The sequence below is a fragment of the Clarias gariepinus genome, chromosome 10 (genome assembly GCF_024256425.1).
Source record: "Clarias gariepinus isolate MV-2021 ecotype Netherlands chromosome 10, CGAR_prim_01v2, whole genome shotgun sequence".
Classification (NCBI taxonomy): domain Eukaryota; kingdom Metazoa; phylum Chordata; class Actinopteri; order Siluriformes; family Clariidae; genus Clarias; species Clarias gariepinus.
The window spans coordinates 4,878,568-4,903,997 of NC_071109.1; the positions used below are offsets into that span (position 1 = coordinate 4,878,568).

Consider the following 25,430-nt stretch of genomic DNA (forward strand, 5'->3'; position numbering starts at 1 on the left):
GAGAGGATCCCAGAGGAATGGAGGGGAAGTGCATTGGTGCTGATTTTTAAGAACAAGGGAGATATGCAGAGCTGTGGCAACTACAGAGGAATAAAGCTGATATAATTGAGCCATACAATGAAGCTCTGGGAAGGAGGCGCGAAAGCAAGGTTAAAAAAGTATGAAGAAGTATGTTAGAGTGGTGCAGGATGCGTATGAGTTCTGTAGGACAGTGGTGAGATGTGCTGTATGTGTGACAGAAGGTTTCAAGATGGACGTGGCTCTGCATCGAGGATCGGCTCTGAGTCCCTTCTTGTTTGCTCTGGTGATGGACAGAATGACAGATGAGGTTAGACAAGAGTCTCCATAGACTATGATGTTTGCACATGACATTGTGCTTTGCAGCAAGAGCAGAGAACAGGTGGAGGAACATCTAGAGAGGTGGAGATAGGCTCTGGAAAGCAGAAGAATAAAGGTGAGCCATAGCAAGACAGAATACATGTGTGTGAATGAGAAGAACCCAAGTGGAATGGTGAGGCTACAGAGAGCATAGTTAAAGAAGGTGCAGGATTTTAAGTACTTAGGGTCAATGGTCCAGAGCAACAGAGAATGTGGAAAGGAGGTGAAAAGGTGTGTGCAGGCAGGTTGGAATGGGTAAAGAAAAGTGTCAGGTGTGTTATGTGATAAAAGAGTATCAGCGGAAAGGAAAGGAAAGGAAAGGTGTAAGACAGTGGTGAGACCAGCAATGCTCTATGGCTTAGAGACAGTGGCACTGAAAAAATAGATAAGAGGCAGAGTTGAAGGTAGCAGTGATGAAGATGTTGAGGTTTTCTTTGGGGGTGACAATGATGGAAAGGTTCATCAGTCAGAGAGGCCATATTGAGGTGGTTTGGACAGGTCAGAGAAGAGATTGTGAGCATACTGGTAGAAGTATGCTGGGCCTTGAACTGCCAGGCAGGAGATTTAGAGAAAGACCAAAGAGGGGATTTATGGATGCAGTGAGAAAGGACATGAAGTTAATTGGTGTGAGTAAAGAGGATACAGAGGATATGGTTAGATACAATAGCCAACAAAAAAGAGTATCTTCCAGAGAATGCATTTGACTTTTGACACAAAATCATTTAAAAAATATAATAAAAACCTATTTTGCCTGCCAGTGAATGGGCACCCCATCCAGGGTGTATCCTGACTTGTAGCCCTGAGTCCTCCATTATAAGCTCCAGGCCTCCCATGACTCTGATAAGAGGTGTAAAGAATGAGGGACTGAGTAAAAACTGATTATTTGTGTACAGTTCTGAAAAAAGAACCAATAATTTATAGCAGCTGTATAAAATGTATATGACATCTGTTGGTATTTTTTATTGTGTTTCAGTGCCAAAATGAAAAACAGCATATTTGTAGCTGCCTATGCAAGTCAGGTCTAGGGTCAAAGGTTTGATTTTCAGAGTTGTGATGTTCTTCTCATGTTTGGTACTCCAGTCTCCTGCCACAGTAATTGGCATTCCCTAATTATTCGTAGTGTGGGCGCATGTGCCCAAAGTCTCCTGGCATAGGGTCCAGGCCTACGTGACCCTGTACACAGGAAAAGTGGGAGAAGATGTACCTGTATGAATTAATTAACAATATCAAAAAGTTTTTTATTATCTATATAAATAAAAGAAAGGTCTTGTCTGTACATTGAGTTGATCTCACTTTTTTAATTATATCTTAATGTTTTAATAAAAATGTATGTCTGTATGTCTTTAATTCAATTTATATAATTTGAATTATATAACTTTGGCAGTACGTCTATATTAAACCTGTGCCTGAGAAGTTATGTGTCTTTTCTCTTCTCTTCTCTCTTATTTTGAGCACCCAGTTATCCAGACCCCCTCTGCCCTCTGGACCTGTCTCGTCCTGGTGTCGTGCTTCTGGTTTGAGATTTTATCACATGGATGCCCCATGTGGTCTGTTTAAGATGCATAACTTGGGGCGGTTCCATTAATAGTCCAGCACTGGAATTTTTTACAGTTAAGTACCAGACCCTTCAATAATGAAATGGACTCCATATTAAGTTTAAAATTCTTCTGTCATAATAAACTTTCAGCTGCCTAACAGGTATGACTCCAGATCAATATATATATATATATACATATATATATATTTTTTTTTTTTTACTAAAGTGGTACTGTACAGTATAAGAAAATTTTTATGCGCTGAAGTGATTTTAAGATAAAACTTAATGTTGTAGTCTCCGATCACCTAACATATTTGACTGACGGCAAAAGAAGTACAAATTAGCGTAAACAAGGTGTCAACCTTGATTAAAAAATATATTTATTTGTATTAAAAAGGTAGTCAAACAGTTACTGTGAAAGACAGTCAGACAAGTACGTGGGCTTCAACCAGAAATATTATCACTGATTACATTAAAGCTGATCAGATTACGTTTAGCTTTAATCTTTTAACTATGTCTAAAAACTCTTTTCCTGTCAACAAAGTGTACTTAATAGTATAATACTTTACTAGTTTTTAATATTTATTTTCACAGGTCAGAAATTTCACAGAAGATAAGCCAGTCCTTTAATAGCTGCGAATTGATATATGTAGACTTCATAACACCCATGCTGTTTGTGTTCTCTACAAAATTTATTTTTAGTAAAGTCTATTATATTTTAGTAAAATTCTACATACTTTAGATTGTCAAATAATTTAAATTAATATTAATAAAATTAATAATATGAAACAAAAACTACATGCGTCATGAATAATGGCTGAAAGATAAATGCGGTGTGACCTGAATTACTTATTAATGTTTAATTAATATTGTTTCTATTTCTGGAAGGTTTCATATTTATTGTCTTATGATTCAGTTTAACCATCAAATCTAGTCACAATCCTTGACTTGTATTTAACCTCTTGAGACTTTGCTGCCTTCATATGAGAACCACTATATGGTTCTCCATTTCTCTCCACTACATTGAGTGTCTATCATTGCAATCCTAACCTCTTCCTGTTTGCTATCACTGATCAAGTTTAATATATATCACACCAGAACAACAAACAGAAACCTTAATTTTATTTGATAGCTGTAAAAAAACAGATAACATAAATATTTATGCTTTAAAAAAACAGATATTATATTCAAAATATTTTGGTTTTTGTCTTGTCACAGTGCCAGTGTGTTATGAATCATTTCTGTTACATCATACAGATTTATTTCACATCAGAGTACACACACTCATTCAATGATCCAGTTTTCCTTTTTTCGGCTTGGGCTTGCATCCTGGAGAATTGCAAAGCTGCATAATTCAATGTTTCAGGTTCAGAGTCCTGAAAAAAGATCAATAATAATAATAATAATAATAAAATCAATAATAATAATAATAATAATAATAATGCAAAAACATTTAGCTTACAAATTTAGCTTACGATCATTATATATTTAGTAACATTAATCAGACTCAAGGACAACTAAAGGAGATCTAGTGGTATCTACAGAAAAACACAATTACCTTTATAGAATAGAACAGTATAACATCCATGCTATAATTTCATGCACACATACCTGTCTTGTTTCGGGACAGTTTTCAGTAGAACCATTCACTATTAATGCAGGAACACACTTATTAGTCTTTTTAACAGAAAGAAATTTTGAACATATGGAATAATTTTTATGTAATCTAATGAGAAAAGTACTTACGAATAAATATTTTATTTTTCCTTGTGCTCAGTATGAAATAAATGAGACAAATATTCAGAAGTATGCAAAAGCCCAAAGCTATTCCCAAACCAGGCACTGTCAGATGTAGAGATCTAGTTATTTTTTTTATTCTTTTATTTCACTGCACTGAATGTTTATTAGTACAACTGATTTTCCAGCGGAATTGTGAATTTGAATTCAGAATAATTATTCAATAATTCATTAAATATATAACTACATACCTGCTTTCTCTTTTGTGTTCATCTTAGTGTTGTTTTCATGCAATGTAGCCTCATACACCACTGAATTACCATGCAGAGCTGGTTGAGATTGTTCTAACACACTAGTTACACTTTGACCTATAAAGATGCATTATGAGTGACTTTTTAGCCTGTAAGTCAGTGTTTAAAGAAAGCATACATAGAATTTTAATTCATTATTTTTATATGTGTCTTACAAATTGAATATTACAGCAGTATATTATTCTAATATGAATATACTGTATATTAAATCCTACCTTTAATTTTTAAATCAGTTCCATCGCCAAACACAGTGTACGGATAGTTGATCATGCAGTAGTACATGCCTTCATCCGATTTAATAATGCTTAAAATGGTCATATTGATACAGCTTGAAAATCTTTCTATTTTGAAACGTAACTTCTGGGATTCATTGTAAAAAGTTTCTCCAGCGCGTGTATAGAAATATACTATGACTTGAGGTTTTGTTCTTTTTGTTAGCTTTAACAAGGCTATTGTACCAAAGTCTGTTTTAGAAATACAACACTGCAGAGTAGCCGAGTCACTGATGTTCACGCTGATCTCTTTCTCCGGCTGATAAACTAGTGACTCTGAGAGGGATTGTGCACTGACCCAGCATCTAAAAAGTTGGACTGTATCTAAAAATGCAAATACATTTATTAGGTTTAAAAATTAAACTCATATGGTATACTACATATACACTACTGTTCAAAAGTTTGGTGTCACTTGCAAATTTCTCTGTTTTTGTTTAGTGATTTATTTTCTACATTTTACAACAATACTGGGGATTTCAAAACAATAAAATAACACATATGGAATTAGGTAATTACATAACAACAACAAAAACAACAGTTAGTTGTTATTTTAAGACACAGAGGTTAGCCTTTCTGTAATAGTTCTTGCAATAACAGTATTATCAAGTGCATTTGCAAAATCCGTCAAGCACCATCATGAAACTTGTTCTCATGAAGACCGTCCCAGGAGGGCGAGACCAAAACCTACCTCTGCCGCAGACGAGAAGTTTATTTAGAGTTATCAGCCTGAAAAGTGACCAATTAACAGCACCTCAGATTAGAGGCGTTATGAAGCCTTACAGAGCAGTAGTAGCAGACACATCTCACCAATAACTGTTCAAAGGAGATTAATGCATTTTTTGGACGCCTTCAGCATTCCTTTACGATATAGAAAGAAATAAAAATCAGGATTATGGAGTTAGAAAGTGACCCCAAACTTTTGAACGTTAGTGTATATACTGTAATATATTTTCATATAATATAATATTTTTATTTTGTATTTTTTTAAAGAAATGATATTGAATTCTATTTACATACAACTGCATTTTATTAACACAACAAAAGATGAAAAGAAAATAATATGTAACTTACACATGGCAATGAAGGTCATCAATAAAATCCAGAAACCTGACATTTCCAATTTCTTTAAAAAAAAAAAAACGTGGATATTAAAAAATAAATTGTAGTGTTTGGATCTCATTCATAAAAAAGAACATGTATGTGCTTGTAGCTTGCTTTGAATTTATACTTATACTATAGGCAGTGTGTACTGAGCACGCCCCACAAACACAATACGGAAGCACAACTTATTCTGATCTACCTACAACTATACCACATATTTCCATATTCACACAGAAGTACAAAATGTGCTGAAATGGAAAATGTGGTTTACCTACTGTATACACTCACATGAACCTACACTAACATTTCACTGTGGTTTATGTTAATTGCCATCTTTTAAATAAGTTTACTCTGATCAGATAATCTACAGAGTAATGATAATCTAAGTTAAAGAAGAGTACAATACATTTAAATTTTTCCTGCTTACTACTCAAGGCCTGACAGCAGAGGTCAAAATTCAGGTGAACTAGAAAGAGTTACAGACATCTCTCATGAAGATCCTTTAATTTTTTTTTTTTTTTTTTTTTTGGCGAGACAAGTCTGGAATAAGAATAATTTACAGTATTATTATAGAAATATATTGTACAATGCCATGGTACAAAATTTTGGTACAAAAAACTACACACTATCAGCCATAACATTGACGCCACATAACATTAACTTTATCAATTACATTCAAATAAACTCATGAGAGCATCATGGGCAACCAGGGTTGTGGTCAGGCTGTCTGGTTTAATCTCACAGATAAGCCAATGTACTGTAGCACAACCTGCTGAAAAAAGTCAGTGCTCACCACAAAAGAAAGACACCCAAACACTCAGTACACCACAGCTTACTAACATAGACAAGCAATTGTAAAACATTTCTCCTCATCCGCCTAACCCCATACCACTCTCCCAGACATACCAAGGTGTCATAAATGTATATCACTTGTACAGTGGCTTGCAAAAGTATTCTGCCCCCTTGAACTTTTCCACATTTTGTCACATTACAGCCACAAACATGAATCAATTTCATTGGAATTCCACATGAAAGACCAATACAAAGTGGTGTACACTTAAGAAGTGGAAAAAAAATCATACATGATTCCAAACATTTTTTACAAATAAATAACTGCAAAGTGGGGTGTGCGTAATTATTCAGCCCCCTTTGGTCTGAATGCAGTCAGTTGTCCATAGACATAACTCCAGGTAGTAACATCCTGGGTGATCATACACCGGAGGGCGATTTCCATAGCTTGGTTCTTTCGTTCCGTTTGGCCGTTGGACTGGGGGTGAAAGCCGGTAGACAGGCTAGGGGTGGCCCCGATGAGTTTACAAAAAGCTCTCCAAAAGCATGAGGTGAACTGAGGGCCACGATCTGATACTATGTCAGTGGGGAGACTGTGGAGATGGAAAACATTGAGGATTAACTGCTCAGCAGTTTCCTTGGCGGAGAAAAGCTTGGGGGGTGGAACCAGGTGGATGGACTTGGAGAAACGGTCAACGATAGTCATGATACAGATGTTCCCATCGGATGAGGGTAGGCCCGTGACCAAATCCAGCAAGATGTGCGACCAGGGGCGGTGAGGTATAGGTAAGGGTCTGAAGTAGGCCGGCTGGTGGGCGGTTGTTAGATTTGCAGCGGGTGCAGATGTCGCAGGCTGCCACAAAGCTGGAAACGTATTCCCCCATCGTGGACCACCAGAAGCGCTGTTGAAGGATAAAGAGTGTCCGAGCAGAGCCTGGGTGACAGGACAGCTTGGATCCAAGACCCCATTCCAGGACCTGTGAGTGTGGACAGAGGTTTCCGTGATCAGTCCATGCTAGAAAAGGGTACTCGGTTCCCTCCAGCCAGTGCCTCCACTCCTCTAGCGCTAGCTTGATGGCTAGTAGCTCTCGATCGCCCACGTCTTAGTTCCTCTGGGCCGGGGACAGACGATGGGGGGGGAAAAACAGGGATGCAGCTTGTTATCCTGTGGCGACCTTTGGGACAGGATCCCTCTGGCACCGGTGTTGGATGCATCCACCTCCACTACGAACTGGCGGGAAGGGTCGGGGATGTTTAGTATAGAAACCGAGTTGAACCTTTTCTTGAGCTTGGCGAAGGCTCTCTCTGCCTTCTTATTCCAACAGAAGCGCATCTTGGAGGAAGTCAGAGAGGTTAATGGGGCGGTGACAGAGCAGTACCCTCGAATGAACTGGCAAAACCCAGGAATCGTTGGAGATCTCATCGCGAGACTGGGGTTGGCCAGTTGGAGACTGCCTGAACCTTGGCTGGTTCCATCTCCGGCTGCGAGAAACAGCTGGAAACCCTGGAAAGGTGGTACAAACCCTGGAAAGGTGGTAGTCGTCGTGTGAAACTCACACTTCTCTGCCATGACGTACAAGTTGTTTTCGAGAAGTCTCTGTCATACTTGGTGAACGTGGCACCAGTGCTCCTCCAGGTTGTGAGGAAAGATCAAGATGTCATCTAAATAGACAAATACATAAAGGTTCAGAAAGTCTCTGAGTACGTCATTGATCAGGCTCTGGAAAATGGCGGGGGCATTGGTGAGTCCAAAAGGCACTTCCAAATATTTATAATGCCCAGTCGGGGTATTAAAGGCGGTTCTTCTCGTCACCCTCCCTAATTCGGACAAGATAATATGCATTGCGCAGGTCTAACTTAGTGAAGATTGTGACTCCCTGAAGAAGCTCGAAGGCTGTGGACATGAGTGGTAAGGCGTAATGGTTTCTGACAGTTATTTCATTGAGCCCCTTGTAATCTATGCATGGACGAAGGGACCCATCTTTCTTTTTGACGAAGAAAAACCCCGCTCCTGCGGGTGAGGAGGACGGGTGGATGATGCCAGCGGCGAGGGCCCCAGTGATGTATTCGTTCATGGCTCCTTGCTCTTGGCACGTCACGGAGTAAAGACGGCCCTTTGGAGGGAAGGTGCCTGGAAGGAGGTCAATAGGACAGTCATAGGGTCGGTGAGGAGGGAGTAAGGTGGCCCGAGTCCTGTTGAAGACTAACTTGAGATCGTGGTATTCGGCGGGAATATTAGAGATGTCGGGGGATCCTCAGGCTTAGTTGGAGCAGAAGGGAGAGCTGAGAGAAGGCAAGAACTGGAACATGAGATCAGACTGTTCCCTTTCAAAAGGTACACTTGATGCTGCGCGAAAGCGCTATGGGAAACGATTCCTCGTGACCGTTTGTGAAGCACGTGTGTGTCAAACACGGCAAATATTTTGGCATGTATAACCTCAGTCAACCGATAAGGTGCACCTGGAGGTTATAAATAGGCATGAACCGGAAACACCCTCAGATCATTTCTCTTCAGGATCCGTCTTGTGGTGTGTGCGGTGTGTAAGCAGACTTTCAGGGAAGTAATAAAATCTATTTATTTACTTACCATGGCTGATTTCTGCAGGAAATGCGTTTATCCGTATGAGAGGAGTCTCCCGGACGGCGATTTCCACACTTATTGTGTTGAGTGTTTGGGGGAAAAGCACGCTGTCCTCGGGCTTGAGGGAGGATGTGAGCATTGCGATCTCCTCCCTATTAAAGTCCTTCATGCTCGGTTTGCCTTCTTTAAATCGGAACTACGAGCTGCAGCGCATTCCTGGGGCTCGCGTGTTGATTTGGCGGAAGTACAGCAGAGCGAGTTTTCTCTTTCTTTTGCTCTTTCGCCGAATCGCGTGCCGTTGCCGCTTACTTCTCAAGCACGCGCCGGCGCCTCTTGTGAAGTAGCTGAAGAAATTTCCTCTCTCGCTTCCGCGGACCTGGAAACTGTCGCTTCGAAGCGCCCCTCCAGAGAGGAGCAGGCGTTTCAGGAGCTATTAGAGGTAGTGACACGCGCTGTCGAGCGCCTACACCTCGAATGGCCGCGGGAGCAAGACTCCCCCAAGCGGTCGAAATTAGACGACAGGTTTCTGTCAGGTGGCCGGAGGCAGGAGCCTCATCAGCGCTCCCTCCCCTTCTTTGGCGATCTCCATGACGAATTAACCCGTTCATGGGAGAAGCCATATTTATCCTGTGTGTTTGTGCCAAAGACATCGATGTATTCTAATGTCGTGGGTGCAAATACACATGGTTATATGATGATGCCCCAGATAGAAGAGACGCTTGCGGGCTATCTCTCTCCTGGGTCGTCATCCTCCCTGGAAAAGCCCATGCTCCCCTCCAAACCGTGCAAATTTACATCTTCGCTGGTGGGGAAGGCTTTTCAGGCAGCAGGTCAAGCTGGTTCTGCTCTGCACACCATGGCGGTCTTACAGGCATACCAGGCTGACTTGCTAAATGACTTGAGCACTGACGGGGTTGCTAACGAAGCGGCATTTTTGGAGTTACGCCGAGCCACAGACCTGTCTCTTAGGGCAACCAAGCAGACGGCCCGTGCTATTGGCCGCTCCATGGCTGCCTTGGTGGCTACAGAGAGACATTTGTGGCTTAATCTTACGGGCATCAAAGACAGGGACTGTGCGTTCCTTCTTGACGCCCCTATCTCGCCTTCCGGACTGTTCGGTGACGCTGTCACAACAGTCATGAACAAGTTTTGGGATGCAAAACTCCATGAGGAAGCCTTTGGGAGGTTCCTTCCCGGCCGTGCTCAACAGGCGGAGTTGTCGGCCACCCAGCTCCGACCAGCTCTGGACTCCCAGAGGCGGGAGGTTTAGAGGGAGAGTGTGGGGAGCCGAGCACCTCCGCGTGGAGATCGGGGTGGAGCTCGCCGCACTTTACGAGCCGTCACGAAGAGAACGGACCTGAGGACCATGTTAAATGAGAGGAGAAAGGCCTCAGGACCGTGACAGAGTGTCAAAGTTCGTGCACTTTTTAGAGAGGCTGGCAGCGGGGAACCTACTGCCAGCTATATCTCTTTAAGCACGAGGCTGTGTTCAATTGCCGCCACTACTGGTGTGTCGGGAGACAGCGGTTTCCAACAAAGTGTTAGGTGCTCGGTTCCCTCCTGTCGTGTTTTCAGGACACCAAACACCTAACAGCCACCACCATCACCACCACTCCTCTGCCTAGCTGAGCGAAAAGCTACCCCCCCTTTGGAGAAGCTGGCAGCGTGGAAGCTACTGCCAAGCATGTCTGCTGGACTACAAGATTCAGCCATTGTGTTTCTACGGCGTGGGTTTCCACCTCCGTAAAACCACAGTGAACACCTCTGGTAATTCAAATCACAGGCTGGCTGGCAAAGGGGGCAATAGCGCATGTTCCCCTCCCAGACGAAGCCATCCGGCGCCAACACATAGCCCTAGCTCACCTATCTTTTTCTTCAGGGCGGAGTTCTAACGCCCAAAAGCGTTCTCCTTCCTGCACGAGATATGAAGTTGAGTGTCATGCGGAATCCGAGCGCAATGCGGGCACAGCTGTTTCCTGCGTGCGCCGAATTCCCTACAGCACTCTAAAGGAGTATAAGCTAGGCCAGGTGGTAACCTTACTGCTCCCAGAGTGGTTTTAGTGGTGGCTAAGTGCCGGGGGATTTCATCTAAGGGCCAATCCCCAAAGGCAACAAGGGTTACGCCTTTATGGAGAGGTCATCTTTTCGTGTGGCACATTAATTGCCCCGAAACGATGACTCTATTTCTGGCCCTGAAATACTCCCTCCAGCAACTGAGAGGCAACAAGCGTTACGCGCCGAGAGCTTCGTACCCTCTTCATGGAGCTAGCGCCTTGGCATCAACATGTCATCGTAGCTTACCTCGTTTTCTTTAGGATCGAGTCTCAATGCCACGGAAAGCGTTCTCTGAGTGTCATGTGAGATCCGACCGCAATGCGTGCACAGCTGTCTCCTGCGCGCGTCCATTTTGAACACTCTAAAGGAGTTCAAGCTAAGCAGGAAGTAACTTTTACTGCTTCTGTGGTGGCTAAGTGCCTGGGGATTTCATCCAAGGGCCAATCCCCAGAGGTAATAAGGGTTACGCGCAGGGAGCTTCGTACCCTTTTTATGTGGTCCAGACCCTCGTCCTTGACCCTGGGTCCCACTCTAGGTCCGTCCTGTCATCGCAAGTTGCTAATGGCAGACGTTTTTACCTTAGGGGCCGGAGTGCGGCCTTAGATGGCCGCCCAGCCCAAGGGATCTGGAGAGGTCATTTGCTCGTGTGGCACATCAATTGCCCCGAAACGATGACCCTATTTCTGGCCCTGAAATACTTCCTCCAGCAGTCAGGAGGTTAACATGTCCTAGGGTGGAAAACTACACTAGGACATGGCGAAACATGCAGACCCAGTCCACTGCCGAACCGCTTTAGTGCTGGAGCTTCTGCAAGAAAGTTGACTTTAGGCTTTTGCCCTTGTGCACTTAGAACATACGTAGCCACTCCTCGCCTACGTCCTGACTGAGGGGGCTGGTGGAAAGCACCCCTTAGTTGCAGGCTTATTCACGGGCCTCATCAGCCTTTCTATTGTGCTTAGGCTTTGCCATTGGCTAGCTAAAGCTATTCTGCATTCTCACCCAACTATTTTCTGCAGTTGTCTTCGAAGCTTCTGTTTTCCGCCGTTACAGCTACGGGGCAGTAAGACTTCATTAACTGTGTCTAGTTTATGCTCCTTAGGATTTACAGTACACCACCGCACTAGCCAGTGGCGTAAATCAGAGCAGATTTCATATGTCTTGGGGCCGCAGCCGAGGGGCAGCCGCCATTAGACGAGTCGGGTTAGAGATGCTAGTGCCCTAGCCTAGGAGGACAGGAGAAAATCTGTCCCTCGGGATCTTTTACATTCCAGCCCAACTATCTTCCACAGCCGAAGCCTTCTGCCCTCCGCCGCTAGCTCCGGGGCAGTAAAGACTTCATTCGCTGTGTCCAGCTCATGCTCTTCAATTTACAGCGCACCTCTGCATTAAGCCAGGGCCGTAAATTAGAGCAGGGTTTCATACGTCCTGGGGCCGCGGCCGAAGGGCAGCTGCTATTACACGAGTCGGGCAATAAAGACTAGTGCCCAAGCCTAGGAGGCGCGTTGCACACTTTGCCTCTAGTGATTAGGGCCCATTCGACCAGGAAGCTTGACTCATCAACTGCTCTGGCAAGAGGGGCTTCCAGTACGTCATGTGACAGGTTGCCTTTCCGCAAGACATCTGTCAGGCTTCATGGTTGGATGCCAGGCTCACTGGGCCTCGAGTCAGAATCCCAGAATGATGTCTAAGACTCCTTGGGGGTACTGTGCGCACACTACACAACCCCGGGGGTCCAGACACTTGCAGTGCGGCGGAGTGGGTATTCTCGTTCCCATAGCGCTTTCGCGCAGCATCAAGTGTAGCTTTTGAAAGGGAACGTCTCGGGTTACTTTGCTGTAACCCTGTTCCCTGAAAAAGCGGGAACCAGATGCTGCGCTCCAATGCCGCACTGCATGCGTGACCGGACATCCTTCAGACAAAATTGACCTGAAGGTTTCCGGTTCATGCCTATTTATAACCTCCAGGCGCACCTCATCGGTTGACGTCACCTGTCTGAGGTTATACATGCCAAAATATTTGGCGTGTTTGACACACACGTGCTTCACAACTGGTCACGAGGAATCGTTTCCCATAGCGCTTTCGCGCAGCATCTCGTTCCCGCTTTTTCAGGGAACAGGGTTACAGCAATGAAACCCGAGACGTTTCAGAGGAGAAGTTTCTTGAGATGTCCGGGGAGGAGAGGGTCTACGAGCAGAGGGTAGTTCTCTGGAGGTCTGCCTTGAACGGAGACGCGCGTCGATCCGGCCGGCGAGGTCCATGAGTCCATTAAGTGCCCCACTTCCTGGCTCTGCCTTTAAGGAGGGTGATGACGTAGGCCATCCGCGACTGTTCTGAGAAGAAGGTGGAGGCTTTTAGCTCAAAAATCAGTGAGCACTGGGCAAGAAAAGATCTGCATGTACCTGGCTTGCCTCCATAGGTGGGTGGGGCTGGCAAGCGTGGTTCGCGCTGGGCTTCAGAGCTTGTGGATCGTGCTGAGTATAACTGGAGTTGTTGCATCTTTGTGGTGATGCTGGCGAGAGTTTGCCTGGTGGTGAGGAGCTCTTGCTGCTGCTTCCTGAGAAGAGTCCCCTGGTTCTCCAGAGCCACTCTCATCCTGTCGTACTCTGCTGGATCCATAACTTGGCTAGATTATTCTGTCACGAAGGGCAAAATGAGCAGGTGGAGAGATGGATCCAGGTGCAGAGAAGCAGGTGGTTATGTGAGGCGTTGGGCGAGCTGTGCGGCGAGAAGAGATGAGAGGTGGTGTCATAGTTGAAGGACAAAAGGGAGAGTTCAAAACCGTGCAATCCATCAGCAGAGAGCGTCGGGCCAAAACAGGGGCTAAGCTGGGTCGAAGTCGAGGGACGAGAGCGGAAGTCCAAAACAATGTAATTCGCCAGCAGGGGCGACGAGCCAAAACAAACACGAAGCAGAGCCGTAGTCGAGAAACGAAAGCAAAAGTTCTAAGCCATTAAACCCGAGTGCAGTTATAAATCCAAAACGTGAGACGAGAGGCAAAAACGAGAAACAAAGCAAGGTCGGTAACGTAAAAAGAATCATGAACTGAACGCGAGAAAACTGCAGCAAAAACACACAATAATCTAGCGGCAAGCTTGCGCGCTGCGCCTCCCTATAAGCTGAAAGAAATCAGAAGGTCCGGGGGCATGTTAGGAGAGATACAGCGTGGGAAAACAAACCAGCGTGGTAAAGAGCATGACAGCGTGAGAAAGAAAATGTCAACAGACGAAAGCGGTCTTTGATCAGTGTGGCGCGCTGAGAGCGTCTATTCACATAGCATTCCCCAACTGCTCAGTGGGTGTAGAGATGCATGTTTTCCAACAATTCCCCCTCATAAAAGTTCCGAACTCTGAACTTTTTCCTAGTTATGCCCAAAGTTATTAATACATGGCTGCTGACATCCATCATTTTTCTTTATAAGAAAATATCCATAATTCTTCAGTTAACAGGTTCATGTTACGTAGAGTACTAAAAAAATGTCCCCCTTATATGTAATATTTTATATTAGCAGTCTGTGTAATAAAAATAAGGGGTGCGCTACCAGTCAAAAGTTTGGACACTCTTTCTAATTCCATTTTTTTTCTGATTTTTATTTTTTCCTACACTGTAAAACAATGCTGAAGGCGTCCAATATATGCAATAATCTCCTTTAAACAGTTGATATTGTGATGTAATTTGTAATTTGTAATTAAACATATTGAGTACTGTTAACTTAAATAATTGCAATTAGTTTAAATTAACAGACCTTGATGAGTATTTAAACTTTTTGGTATTTATGAGTTTGTAGAAATGGCATCCTTCAAGTCACCTGAACAAATTTGATATTTTAAGTATCTGTAAGTACTTAAGTAACAGTAACTGTCACCTTAAAGCTTCACCACATAAAATCTTTCAGTCTAGCAATTTTGTCTCTGATGTTATCAGGGCAAGAGGGCACTCGTGGCCAAGTGGTAGGTGTTTTGCCAGCTATGCGAAAGGCCTGGGTTCAATTCCCAACAACTGGATAATATTCCTGGTGTAAATGATTACCTCATCTTTTTGAGTTTTGCCAACTTATTTGGGTTTACAGCATATATCTCAACTATGAGAGACAAAATAAGAAAAAAAAATCCAGAAAATCATATTGTAGGAGTTTTAAATAATTTATTTGCAAATTATGGTGGAAAATCAGTTTTTTGGTCACCTACAAAGAGGCAACAAAGAGGACTAGGACTTCATCCAGTTGATCAGGACAGGCACTTCATCCAGTTGATGGGAATCGAACGTGAAACACCTACCACTGAGCCACCAGTGCCCTATTTCCCTCATGACATCAGACACAAAATCGCTAGTCTGAAAGATTTTAAGTTTGTGGAACTTTAAGGTGACAGTTACTGTTACTTAAGTACTTACAGACTTAAAATGACAAATTTGTTCAGCTAACTTAAAAACGGTAATTTCTACACGCTCATAAATACTAAAAAGTTCTAAATACTCATTAAGGTCTATTAATGTAAACTAATTGTAATTATTTAAGTTAACAGTACTCAATATGTTCAATTACTTTGAGCATTAGGGTTTACAGTGTTCCATCAGCAAGGGCAATGATCCCAGACACACCACCCAGGCAACAAAGGAGTAGCTTCATAAGAAGCATTTCAAGGTCCTGAAGTGGCCTAGCCAGTTTTCAGATCTCGACCCCATAGAAAATCTTTGGAGGGAGTTGAAAGTCCGTGTTGCCCAGCGACAACCCCAAAACATCACTGCTCTGGAGGAGATCTGCATGGAGAAAAAACATTGATTTAGGTGTGTCCAAACTTTTAACTGTATGTGGGATTTCTGGAGCTGTGGCAACCACAGTATCAACAGGTAAATAATTGGTTAAGTGCTGCTGTTGCTAAAGATCTCTGTCTGGCTGTCACTGAGGGCGCGTGTGTTGGGCGTGCACCCAAATCTATTATATATACCTTCTGCAGGTGCTCGAAGGGACGGGGCCGTCTATTTTGGCCAGCTGCCGATAATTAACATTAATAGGATCTCGGGGTTGCTCAGCATTATAAAAGCAAGTCAAGAGACGTGCGGTGGAGTATGAGAGAGTGGCAAGCGAGCGGTGCGATATGACGTACCCCAGGGACTTTAAAAGAGGTGGGAAAGAACTGCTTAAGCTCCCACGGCACCTTCACTTTCGCGTAGAGCCCGACTTGCATCTCTGCTGCCAAAGAGAAAATGGCCGCAGAGAGGATCGCGTTAAGGCTCCAAATCCCAGCCGACAAAGCAGCTCAGCCGATGGATGTCCAGGAGAGACTCCCGCCTATGCTACTCTGCCCACCGCCGCCTTTCGCCAGCCATGTGGGAACTGATGCCGGAACTGCACGTTTCCTTCCCTATTTTTCCTAAATAAATGATACTTTTCTCTTTAACACTAGAAGCGCAGTGCACCGGTCATTTGACCGCAATGGGGAAAAAAAATACTTCACACTCGATCAAATTCCAGAACCCTCCTTTTATGACTTTTCCTAGATATGTGAGCTTAATTAACCTGCATGCTTACATTTTCAAAATTGCACCAGTAAAAGCCAGTATAAAGCTATTTTGCTCTTATTTACGTGAAATCGCTGACAGTTGCACAGTTTAGTATATTCAATTCAATTCAATTTTATTTATATAGCGCTTTTAACAATAGTCATTGTCTCAAAGCAGTTTCACAAAAATAAACGAAATTCCGTTTTTTAAAAAATTATAATAATTTAAATAAATAAATTAATTAATTAATAATAATAATAATAATAATAATAATAAAAATAAATTGTGTATGTGTGAGAAAAATGTGTCTAGATAATAATGAGATGAATGAATAAAATGTCTCTGATGAGCAAGCCAAGAGTGACGGCGACAGTGGCAAGAAAAAAAACTCCCTGAGATGGCAATAGGACGAAACCTTGAGAGGAACCAGACTCAACAGAGAACCCATCCTCATTTGGGTGATAACAGATAGAGATGATATAACATCATGTGTGTTATGCAGCTGAAAGTGCAATATAACAGAAATTCTTTAAATTAACATGAAGTCCAGTTCAGCATAGGGATGAGTCAGTAGGTGCAGAGGGCAGATGGGGTCTGGATCACTGGGAGCACAGGAGCAGGATGTGTAGCTCCAGCCAACATAAAGCAGAAGCTGGTCTTTCTCTGGATGCCTCAGGATCCTCGCAGGGTTGGCCTTTGTTTACTGAAGCTGGTACAATCTCCAGATGCCTCGGGATGAGTAGAAAAGTACAGAACAGATGGAGAGAATTAGCGTAGTTGCCATTCAGGATAGATGTACTGAAGTATGAAGTTATAGGATGATTAAAGAGATGCGTCTTGAGTCTACTTTTATGCTGGGAAACTGTGTCTGAGCCCCGAACACTGTCTGGAAGGCTATTCCAAAGTTTTGGAGCTAAATATGAAAAAGCCCTACCCCCTTTTGTAGATTTTGAAATTCTGGGAATTACAAGAAGTCCAGAGTTTTGTGATCTTAAGAAGCGTGGTGGATTGTAGCGTATCAGAAGACTGGTTAGGTATGTGGGAGCTAAACCATTTAAAGCATTGTATGTAAGTAATACTATTTTGTAATTAATTCTAAACTGAACAGGTAGACAGTGCAGGGATGATAATATTGGGGTTATATGATCATATTTTCTGGATTTGGTGAGAACTCTGGCGGCTGCATTTTGGACTAACTGAAGCTTGTTTATTGAGGATGCAGGACAACCACCTAGTAATGCATTACAATAGTCCAGTCTGGAGGTCATGAATGCATGAACTAGCTTTTCTGCATCAGGTACGGATATGATGCTCCTAAGTTTGGCAATATTTTCAAGATGGAAAAAGGCTGTTTTTGTGATATTGGAAATATGATTTTCAAAGGACAAGTTACTGTCTAATATTACGCCCAGGTCTTTTACTGTTGAGCTGGTAGTAACAGTACATCCTTCTAAACGCAGGCTGAATTGTGAAAGCTGTTGTGTGCTGATTTTTGGGCCGATGAGTAATATCTCTGTCTTGTCTGAGTTTAGTAAAAGAAAGTTATTGGTCATCCAATTTTTTATGTCCTGGACACACTCGGTTAATCTAGACAACTTAGGTATTTCGTCTGGTTTTGTTGACATATATAATTGGGTATCATCAGCATAACAATGGAAACTAATCCTATGTCTTCTAATGGTGTTATCCAAGGGAAGTATGTATATTGAGAACAGCAGAGGTCCTAAAACTGACCCAGTTTTCATATTTCACTGGCATTATGCCAGACGGTTCTCCATTTAGATCTACAAAATGGTATCGATCAGACAGGTATGATCTAAACCATTTTAATGCCTGTCCCTGAATACCTATGTGATTTTGTAAGCGATCTATGAGAATATTATAATCTATAGTGTCGAATGCAGCACTAAGATCAAGCAAGACTAGTATTGAGATGCAGCCTCATCTCAAGTCATTTGTCATTAGCAATCTTAACTAGTGCAGTTTCTGTACTATGATGGGGCTTGAAACCTGACCGAAATTCTTAAAGAATGTTGTTTTCCTGTAAGAATGTGCATATTTGAGCTGATACTACTTTTTCTAATATTTTTGATATAAAGGGAAGGTTTGAAATCGGTCTATAATTTGTTATTTCATTCACTTCCAAATTAGATTTTTTAAAAAGCGGCTTAATAACTGCCAAGGTTTAGGGACGTGACCTTGATATAATGAGAAATTAATAATGTTTAAAAGTGGCTCTCCAACCATATGCATCACTTCTTTTAAAAATCTGGTTGGGATTGGGTCTAACAGGCACGTTGTTGATTTAGCTGAGGTGATAAGTTTATAAAGCTCTTCCTGTCCTATACCTGTAAAGCACTAAAAAACTAAATGTGAAACTTTAGGCTGAACTAGATCATGAGATGCTATTAGAGGTTGAACCTCCATTATTTTCTTACTGATGCTATGGATTTTTTCATTAAAGAAGTCCATAAAGTTTTCACTACTAAAATGTTGTGGAGTACTCTCTGCAGGCATCTTAGGTTTTGTTAGGCGAGCCACTGTACTAAATAAGAACTTGGGATTGTTTTGGTTTCTTGTTATTAGTTGGCTAAGATGCACGGTCCTAGCAGTTTTTAGAGCATGTCTATAGCTGCACATACTGTCTTTAAACACAATTCGAAAAACTAATTTAGTTTTTCTCTATTTTCGCTAAAGGTTAGGGTTGCTCTCTTTAGGGCGCGAGTATGACTATTGTACCAAGGTGCAAGTGTTTTATCTCAAACTTTTTTCAATCTGATGGGAGCAACAGTGTCTAATGTACTGGTAAAAATAGTGGCCATGCTGCTAGTCACTTCATCTAGATCGTCTGCATTTAGCATCCATAAATGCGAGGGCTAAAGTGTCGTTAGCATCATCTAAATAAATGTTAAAGTCTTCTACTATCAACACTTTGTCAGAGTTAACCAATAGGTCTGATAGCAGATGTCCAAATTCTTTAAGAAAATCGACATATGGCCCAGGGGGTCATTATATATAATTTTTTAACGTTTTGCGAAAATTCATCCGTTTGTTCATTCTATAAGGTAAACAGAAAATTGAAGTTGTTCAGCTGTTTAGTGTCACTATGCAGATGTTACACCCAGTGTAGTTACCAAAATCTTTGGGTTAGTTCTCATTGAGAGGCCACACATCTTTTCCACATTTCCACATTCCCAAATAGGCGCGTTGTCCGTTGCCTAGCAACACCGAACGAAATGAGGCATAATCATGGTGTTTGCTTCAGTTATGACATGGCATAGTTTATTATCTGCTGTGGTAGATCTGATTTATTCAAACTCAATAATAAAGCTTTATATCCTCAAGAAGGGTCATTACATTATTTAAGCATAGATCTGCTCCATCTAAAGCACTGTCACACTAAAAAAACGTCCAACAGTTCAGAAGCTTCAAATAGAATGAACGACCTAATGAATTTTCTCAAAACGTTATAAAATAATTTATCTTATAAGTAGAGACTTAGTGACTCCCCTTAGAGACTCTGTAGTAGGTTTTCTCAGTTGAATATGAAAAAAAAAACGCTGATTATCAACGCGGGCATGAATGGCGCATTACCCAAGTGCAAGTTCATGTTGGAGCTCAACTATTTGCTTTGGGTGAAAGCGCCATCTAGCGATCATTGTGTGTCAGCGACAGCTTCCCATTCAAAACAATAGGCGGTCAAATGACCGGTAAACCGCGTTAACAGTAGGTGACACTGGCGGGGCTTCTAGTCTTAAGAATATTTCTTTTCTTTTCTTCCAAGATTTCTTTGGCGGTGGATACTCGAACTGAAGCGCCTGGGTAAACAGTTAGCACCACTGGCTTTAATGGATTATATTGGAATGTCTGGATTTTATTGTTTGGATGGCAAAATATTAACTAACTGCATATCCCAGGAACATTTTAAAACAATCTTTACCCAGTATTTATCAACATATTATCTCATTGTCTATGCCATGAGCTCATTATGCTGGAATTGGTTAGATTTTTCTCCTTTCTTTAACTAAGCTGATGGCCTGGGAGGAACTTCAACTGCTATTGCTTAGGCTATTAAATGCACATAAAGTAGTTTGCCGAACAATGACCACCAAAAAACTCCTTCAAGTAATAAAGATACTGGATAACTGCAATATACATTAACATTATATTGAAAAGAATCTAATAGGGAAATAAAGAAATTTAAGTTCCAAGATCTGTACTATGAAACTGGACATACGTTTGGATGTTGTATGACCCCAATCCGATTGGATGCGCTGGACAAACAAGTCAGATCCACAGAGGCCCCACCCCACAACGCACACTGTCCAAAGGATCTACTGCCAATGTACAGTAGATCGCTAATGCATCTCCAGAGGTTGTGTTGAGTCATGCCCTGAGGGACCAAAGCTGCTCATGTGTCAGAAGGGAAGTCTATACAATACTGGGCATGAGGTTTTGCTTTGCAATGTTATGACTGATCATTGTAAATGACCTAACATTTGGTAAATGAATTACACAGTGCACTAAAAGCGCTTTTTTTATTATTGTTAATGTTAAACATGCCAATCTAAGAACTTTCCTTTTCAAATTTCACCAGCATGTAAAAACATACAATTAACACAATCACCACAGCCCCATAAGGAAGTGTGCTCAGTTTGTCATGGCTGTACAAACACAGCACCACACCATTATAAACTTTGCTGATAAAATTATATTTATTGTTCTTGGTCTAACGTCTGCTCCCAGCAAGGGGTTGCTGGTTGCGGACCACTCAGTCAGCATACAAGCTTGGTACAGGTTTTACACCGGATGCCCTTCCTGACGCAATCCTCCCATTTTATCTGGGCTTGGGACTGGCACTGCATCCAGTGGCTGGGGTTTGGGCACTGGCTTGGGCATCGAGCCTTGATATGTGTAGTAATAAATGATAGTAATAAATTTTATAACAGCTTAGAAGGGAAAGGTGTTCATTTTGGCAGGCTGGTACTGAGAACAAAAAAAAACTCAAAGAAACCAAGGAATATCGAGTATTAGTATTCCTTCAGGAAACAGAAAATAGAACATGCGCTATAAATCTTTGGACAGTCATCAGCTGAAAACATCCACAGTAGTGTTAATTTTGACAAAAAATATTCGTTGGTGATCTTTTTTTCCTGTGAGTAAGATGAGACGATGACGAGACATCATGAATATTAATGAACAGTGACAATGACAAAATCAGCATGTAATATCATTGACGAAAAAAGACGGGACTTAAATGTGGTTTAAAAAAATAAAAATTTATAAAACATGTCTTTAGTTTTGTCAACATTTAATTTTTGTCACAATCCACTGCGATACAGTGTTCATTCATTATACCCCTATCTCTCCTATGCAGTTTGACTCAAGGTGAGATGTGCAAGCTGATGTGGTAATAGGCACCCCGAGCCATCGCAAATGACTGCGCGACGTTCCGTAAGGTTTTGGATTGGTTTTCAAATTTTTTTGTCTCAAGCATGCTCAATACAGCCAAGGAACAAGAAAAGTAATAATAAGTAAGTAAGTAATAATAATAAAGATCAAAGAATTTCTGCAGGTGACATGACTGAGACTTGTACCTGAAATCAGACACCTGAATAAAACAAAAATAGGATAAGACTCAGACTAAAATTAAAAGTAGCTGACAAAATTAACACTAATCCACAATACAACCTTTTTTTGTATGCACATTGCTTAAGGTCTACCATCCACACCAACACTTTCTCCCTGACCTAGAAAACCCAACAAGTTCTATTCTGTCTCAAGAGTCAGGAAAGTCTATTATGTCACCAGTAATACGATATAAAGAATAAACAAAAAAGCCCATCTATAGCATCACAGGTACATCACTAAACCTTTTAGCAAGATTACTGTAAAACCAAAGTTTCTTTCCAACTTAAGCACAGTCTCTTCTGCCTACTAGCATCTAAAAAGTAGTACTGCATCATTTAAGCCACAAACACCAAACCCTCTAACAGCTTCTTCTGTTACCACATTGTAAAACTCACAAATACTCGGCCCTCGGAAGCAAATATAACAGTTGATTAATTCATCATATAATGTTATTTTTGCACTTTTACTTTCCTCAATAAATCAGCACTACTTTTGTAATGTTTTTAGACCTGTGTGAATACAGTGCATTACCAAACATTTAGCAGATTTTTTTTTTCAATAATGAAACTTATAGTAGTCTTAGTTTATCACATTTTGATGTATAAAAAAGTGCAAGATCATAGTTTTTACTTGCTTATAAATTTGTGTATAGTTCAATTTGTGTGCAGTAATAATTGAACAACAGGCTGTACTGTACCGCTATATTAAAACTACTCGCTCACTCACTCATTGTCTTTAGCTTATCCTGTACAGGGTCATGGGTCGTGTTCTTTCACTACTGCCGTAAATATGAACACAGTGGTAGATAAGTAGACTCTTCCCCAGTTAATGTTAATGTCACAACCCACAACTGTCGAAATCTTTAAATCACACAGATAAATAAAAATTCATTTTTAATAAATTCCAACATTTTCATAATTATATTTAAAGTCATTGCACTTTACATTTATTGATTCATTAACAAAAGTCAAAATCATACAAACTACGCCACAAATTCTGAATGTTGTACAGTATTTTTCCACAAGTTCATAATTATTGAAAGTTGAAATATAAAGAAATAATTGTGGAAACGCACGTCAGGAGTTATTGTATTCATGTGTAGTTAATTAAAATCTCTGGGATAGACATTTAGGCACATTGCAAAAAATGTTTTACATTATTTTATTTTTAGATGTGAATTGCTCCTTTTATCTTGTAATCAAAAACATGGACTACATTAGAATACTCAAGACAGTATTAGAATACTCTTCACTTGCTAGAATATTCTTAATGTTTTTGCAGTGTAATAGTGTCACATATTATAAATCATTAATGTTAAACCTTGAAGTGTTCTTTACATCGGAATACACACACACATCTGATAAGCCAGTGTTTCTTTTTTCAGCTTTGGATCTCTGCTTTGAGAAATTCAAAGCTGCATAATTGACTGTTGTAGTTTCAGCTTCCTGAAATATAAAAAATAATAAAAAAAGAAGATGAAAATTATGAATAATATGTTAATGATAAATAAATAATAATAAAAAGAATATCATCATCATCATAACTAAACAATATAATAATAATGACCAGTAATAACCATATAATAGAGATAACCGCATTATACACATCAACTAAACAGAAATCTTTTAAAAATAATTATATATCTTATACTGTAAACATTATAACGAGCAGAATATTAATGCATTATTATTATTTGACATATATAAGAAGCAGAAATGAATTTTCTAATTATTTTCTAAAAACAACCAGACCAATCCATACATTTAATAAATTTACAATTTACTGCACACATACAGTACCTGCCTCATCTCTGGAGAGTTTTCAATAGATGCATTTACTATTACAGAAACACATCCATTAGTCTTTTATATAGAACTACAGGTAAGTGTTTTTCTTTTTTATTTATGTAATCACAAATGCACATACTTTTATCAAATTTCCTTCTCCTCAGTATAAAATAGGCAAGACCGAAAATCAGAAGTACACACAAGCCCAAAGCCGCTCCCAACCAGAGTACTATCGAACATAGAGATTAATTTAGTCATTTCTGATGCAGTTATTTGTCATTTTACATTTACATACTTAAGTTTAATTTCAGTTTTTTAGGTGTTTTTAGGCATTAGGAATTAAATGATGATAATTTAGCTATCAATAACATTTTACCTGTTATCTCTTGAGTGTTTATGTTAGTGTTGTTTCCAGGCAGTGTCAGTTCATACACCACTGAATTATGAAGCGGGGTTGGTTTAGATGTTTCTGATGCAATGGTCACATGCTCACCTATAAACAAATTTTAATGTTTTACTGAATAAAAGGTTTGGGTCTTAGTGTTATTTCATGACTTAAATATATATCTTTTAAGTTATACACACCAATAGTAATGAGAAAATATATTACTACAGTAGACCAGTACAGTACCTTAATCAGTGTGGAAATCCTACCTTTAAGTTTTAAATAAGTTCCATCTGCAAACACAAGGTTGGGTTTCGTCAGTGCACAGTAGTACATGGCTAAATCAGAATGCATGATATTTAAAATGATCAAATTGATGCAGTTTGAAGATCTTTCTATTTTAAAAGACTTAGTGGATCCACTATAAAACTCCTGTCCAGAAGTTGTATGCACTGTAACTATAGTCCGAGGTTTTTTTCCGTTTGGTTGCTTAATCCAGGCAATTATTTCAACTTTTTCAGAAATACAACACCGCAGAGTAGCCGAGCCTCCCATATCCACACTGAGCTCTTTATCAGGCTGATAAACTGGTGGTTGTATGAGGGATTGTGCTGTAACCCAGTGTCTGTCAGGATGGAGAGTATCTTAAAAAAAGAAATGTATTAATAAAGTAAATAAATGTATTAAATATCACGTTAAAGCATTAATATTGGGGTAACTACTGCATACTATATAGCTCGCAGAAAAAAAGATTTATAATATACAAGATTTCTTCTTTTTTTTTCTAAATATATCAAGCAAAAGGGGGAAAATTAGTTCATATTACTTACACATGGTGCTGAAAATCAAACCAAAAATCCAGAAACCAGTCATTTTTAATTTCCTATGAATTCTACAGTGTTTGTCTGTGAAGTTTCAGCAGAACATGAATGCGTTTGCAGTATGGTTTGATTTTCTACCTAAAATATAGTGGGTCTGTACTGAGCACAACTCAGAACATGATTGGTTGTATTTTAAAAAAAAAACAGATATGCTAAGTAAGCGTGTGGTATTGTTACATACAGTTACATAAGCCCCACACATTTAGTTTTGCTGTTGCACAGAGATATATAAGATGTTATGACAATGGAAAATGTGGTTTAGTGGTACTCTGTGGTTTAGTGTGCCTACGCAAACATGTCTTTGTTTATTGTTCTATACAGTATGTAGCTGCCCTCATAATTTTATAGAAGCTTATAAACTACTGTGAAAACTGTGAAAACTAAATTAATATTTATAGCAGCTGTATAGGATGCAAGTGAAAACCTGTCTAACACATATATTATAGTGTATTTAGGTGGTGTATCATTGCTAAAATGAAAAACAGC

The 25,430-nt window shown here is 40.6% G+C and overlaps 2 protein-coding genes across 7 annotated transcripts; both read right to left on the reverse strand.

The window, feature by feature from the left end:
• Positions 1-3,020: 3,020 nt before the first annotated feature.
• Positions 3,021-5,415, reverse strand: LOC128532304 (uncharacterized). 4 transcript variants are annotated; one of them, XM_053506554.1, is made up of 7 exons: positions 5,307-5,415; positions 5,043-5,093; positions 4,179-4,559; positions 3,904-4,020; positions 3,662-3,757; positions 3,527-3,564; positions 3,021-3,291 (listed from the first exon to the last, which is right to left on the reverse strand). In XM_053506554.1, the coding sequence occupies exons 3-7, from the start codon at positions 4,279-4,281 to the stop codon at positions 3,175-3,177; spliced, it is 471 nt and encodes a 156-aa protein (XP_053362529.1). In that variant the 5' UTR covers positions 4,282-4,559; positions 5,043-5,093; positions 5,307-5,415; the 3' UTR covers positions 3,021-3,174. The 4 variants fall into 4 exon arrangements, with proteins under 4 accessions (XP_053362529.1, XP_053362528.1, XP_053362526.1 ...); XM_053506553.1 differs by having other exon boundaries at positions 4,924-5,093; XM_053506551.1 differs by lacking the exon at positions 5,043-5,093 and having other exon boundaries at positions 5,307-5,403.
• Positions 5,416-22,820: 17,405 nt separating this feature from the next.
• LOC128532301 (uncharacterized) lies at positions 22,821-25,082 on the reverse strand. 3 transcript variants are annotated; one of them, XM_053506548.1, is made up of 6 exons: positions 24,894-25,082; positions 24,333-24,707; positions 24,055-24,171; positions 23,818-23,907; positions 23,691-23,728; positions 22,821-23,336 (listed from the first exon to the last, which is right to left on the reverse strand). In XM_053506548.1, exons 1-6 carry the CDS (start codon positions 24,934-24,936, stop codon positions 23,190-23,192), a joined length of 810 nt encoding a protein of 269 aa, XP_053362523.1. In that variant the 5' UTR covers positions 24,937-25,082; the 3' UTR covers positions 22,821-23,189. The 3 variants fall into 3 exon arrangements, with proteins under 3 accessions (XP_053362523.1, XP_053362524.1, XP_053362525.1); XM_053506549.1 differs by having other exon boundaries at positions 22,821-23,332; positions 24,894-25,080; XM_053506550.1 differs by lacking the exons at positions 23,691-23,728; positions 23,818-23,907 and having other exon boundaries at positions 23,194-23,336; positions 24,894-25,078.
• Between the last annotated feature and the right edge of the window lie 348 nt (positions 25,083-25,430).

Bases quoted from the DNA above. Each gene is read 5' to 3' on its own strand.
- LOC128532304 (XM_053506551.1), bottom strand. From the start codon at position 5,349: ATGTCAGGTTTCTGGATTTTATTGATGACCTTCATTGCCATGT. The intron at 4,021-4,178 runs GTAGGATTTAAT...GCATCTTTATAG, and splicing joins AACTGATTTAAAAATTAAAG to GTCAAAGTGTAACTAGTGTG. The intron at 3,565-3,661 runs GTAAGTACTTTT...CTGCATTAATAG, and splicing joins GAAAAATAAAATATTTATTC to TGAATGGTTCTACTGAAAAC.
- LOC128532301 (XM_053506548.1), bottom strand. From the start codon at position 24,936: ATGACTGGTTTCTGGATTTTTGGTTTGATTTTCAGCACCATGT. The intron at 24,172-24,332 runs GTAGGATTTCCA...ATTTGTTTATAG, and splicing joins AACTTATTTAAAACTTAAAG to GTGAGCATGTGACCATTGCA. The intron at 23,908-24,054 runs GTAAAATGTTAT...TATGTTCGATAG, and splicing joins AAACACTCAAGAGATAACAG to TACTCTGGTTGGGAGCGGCT.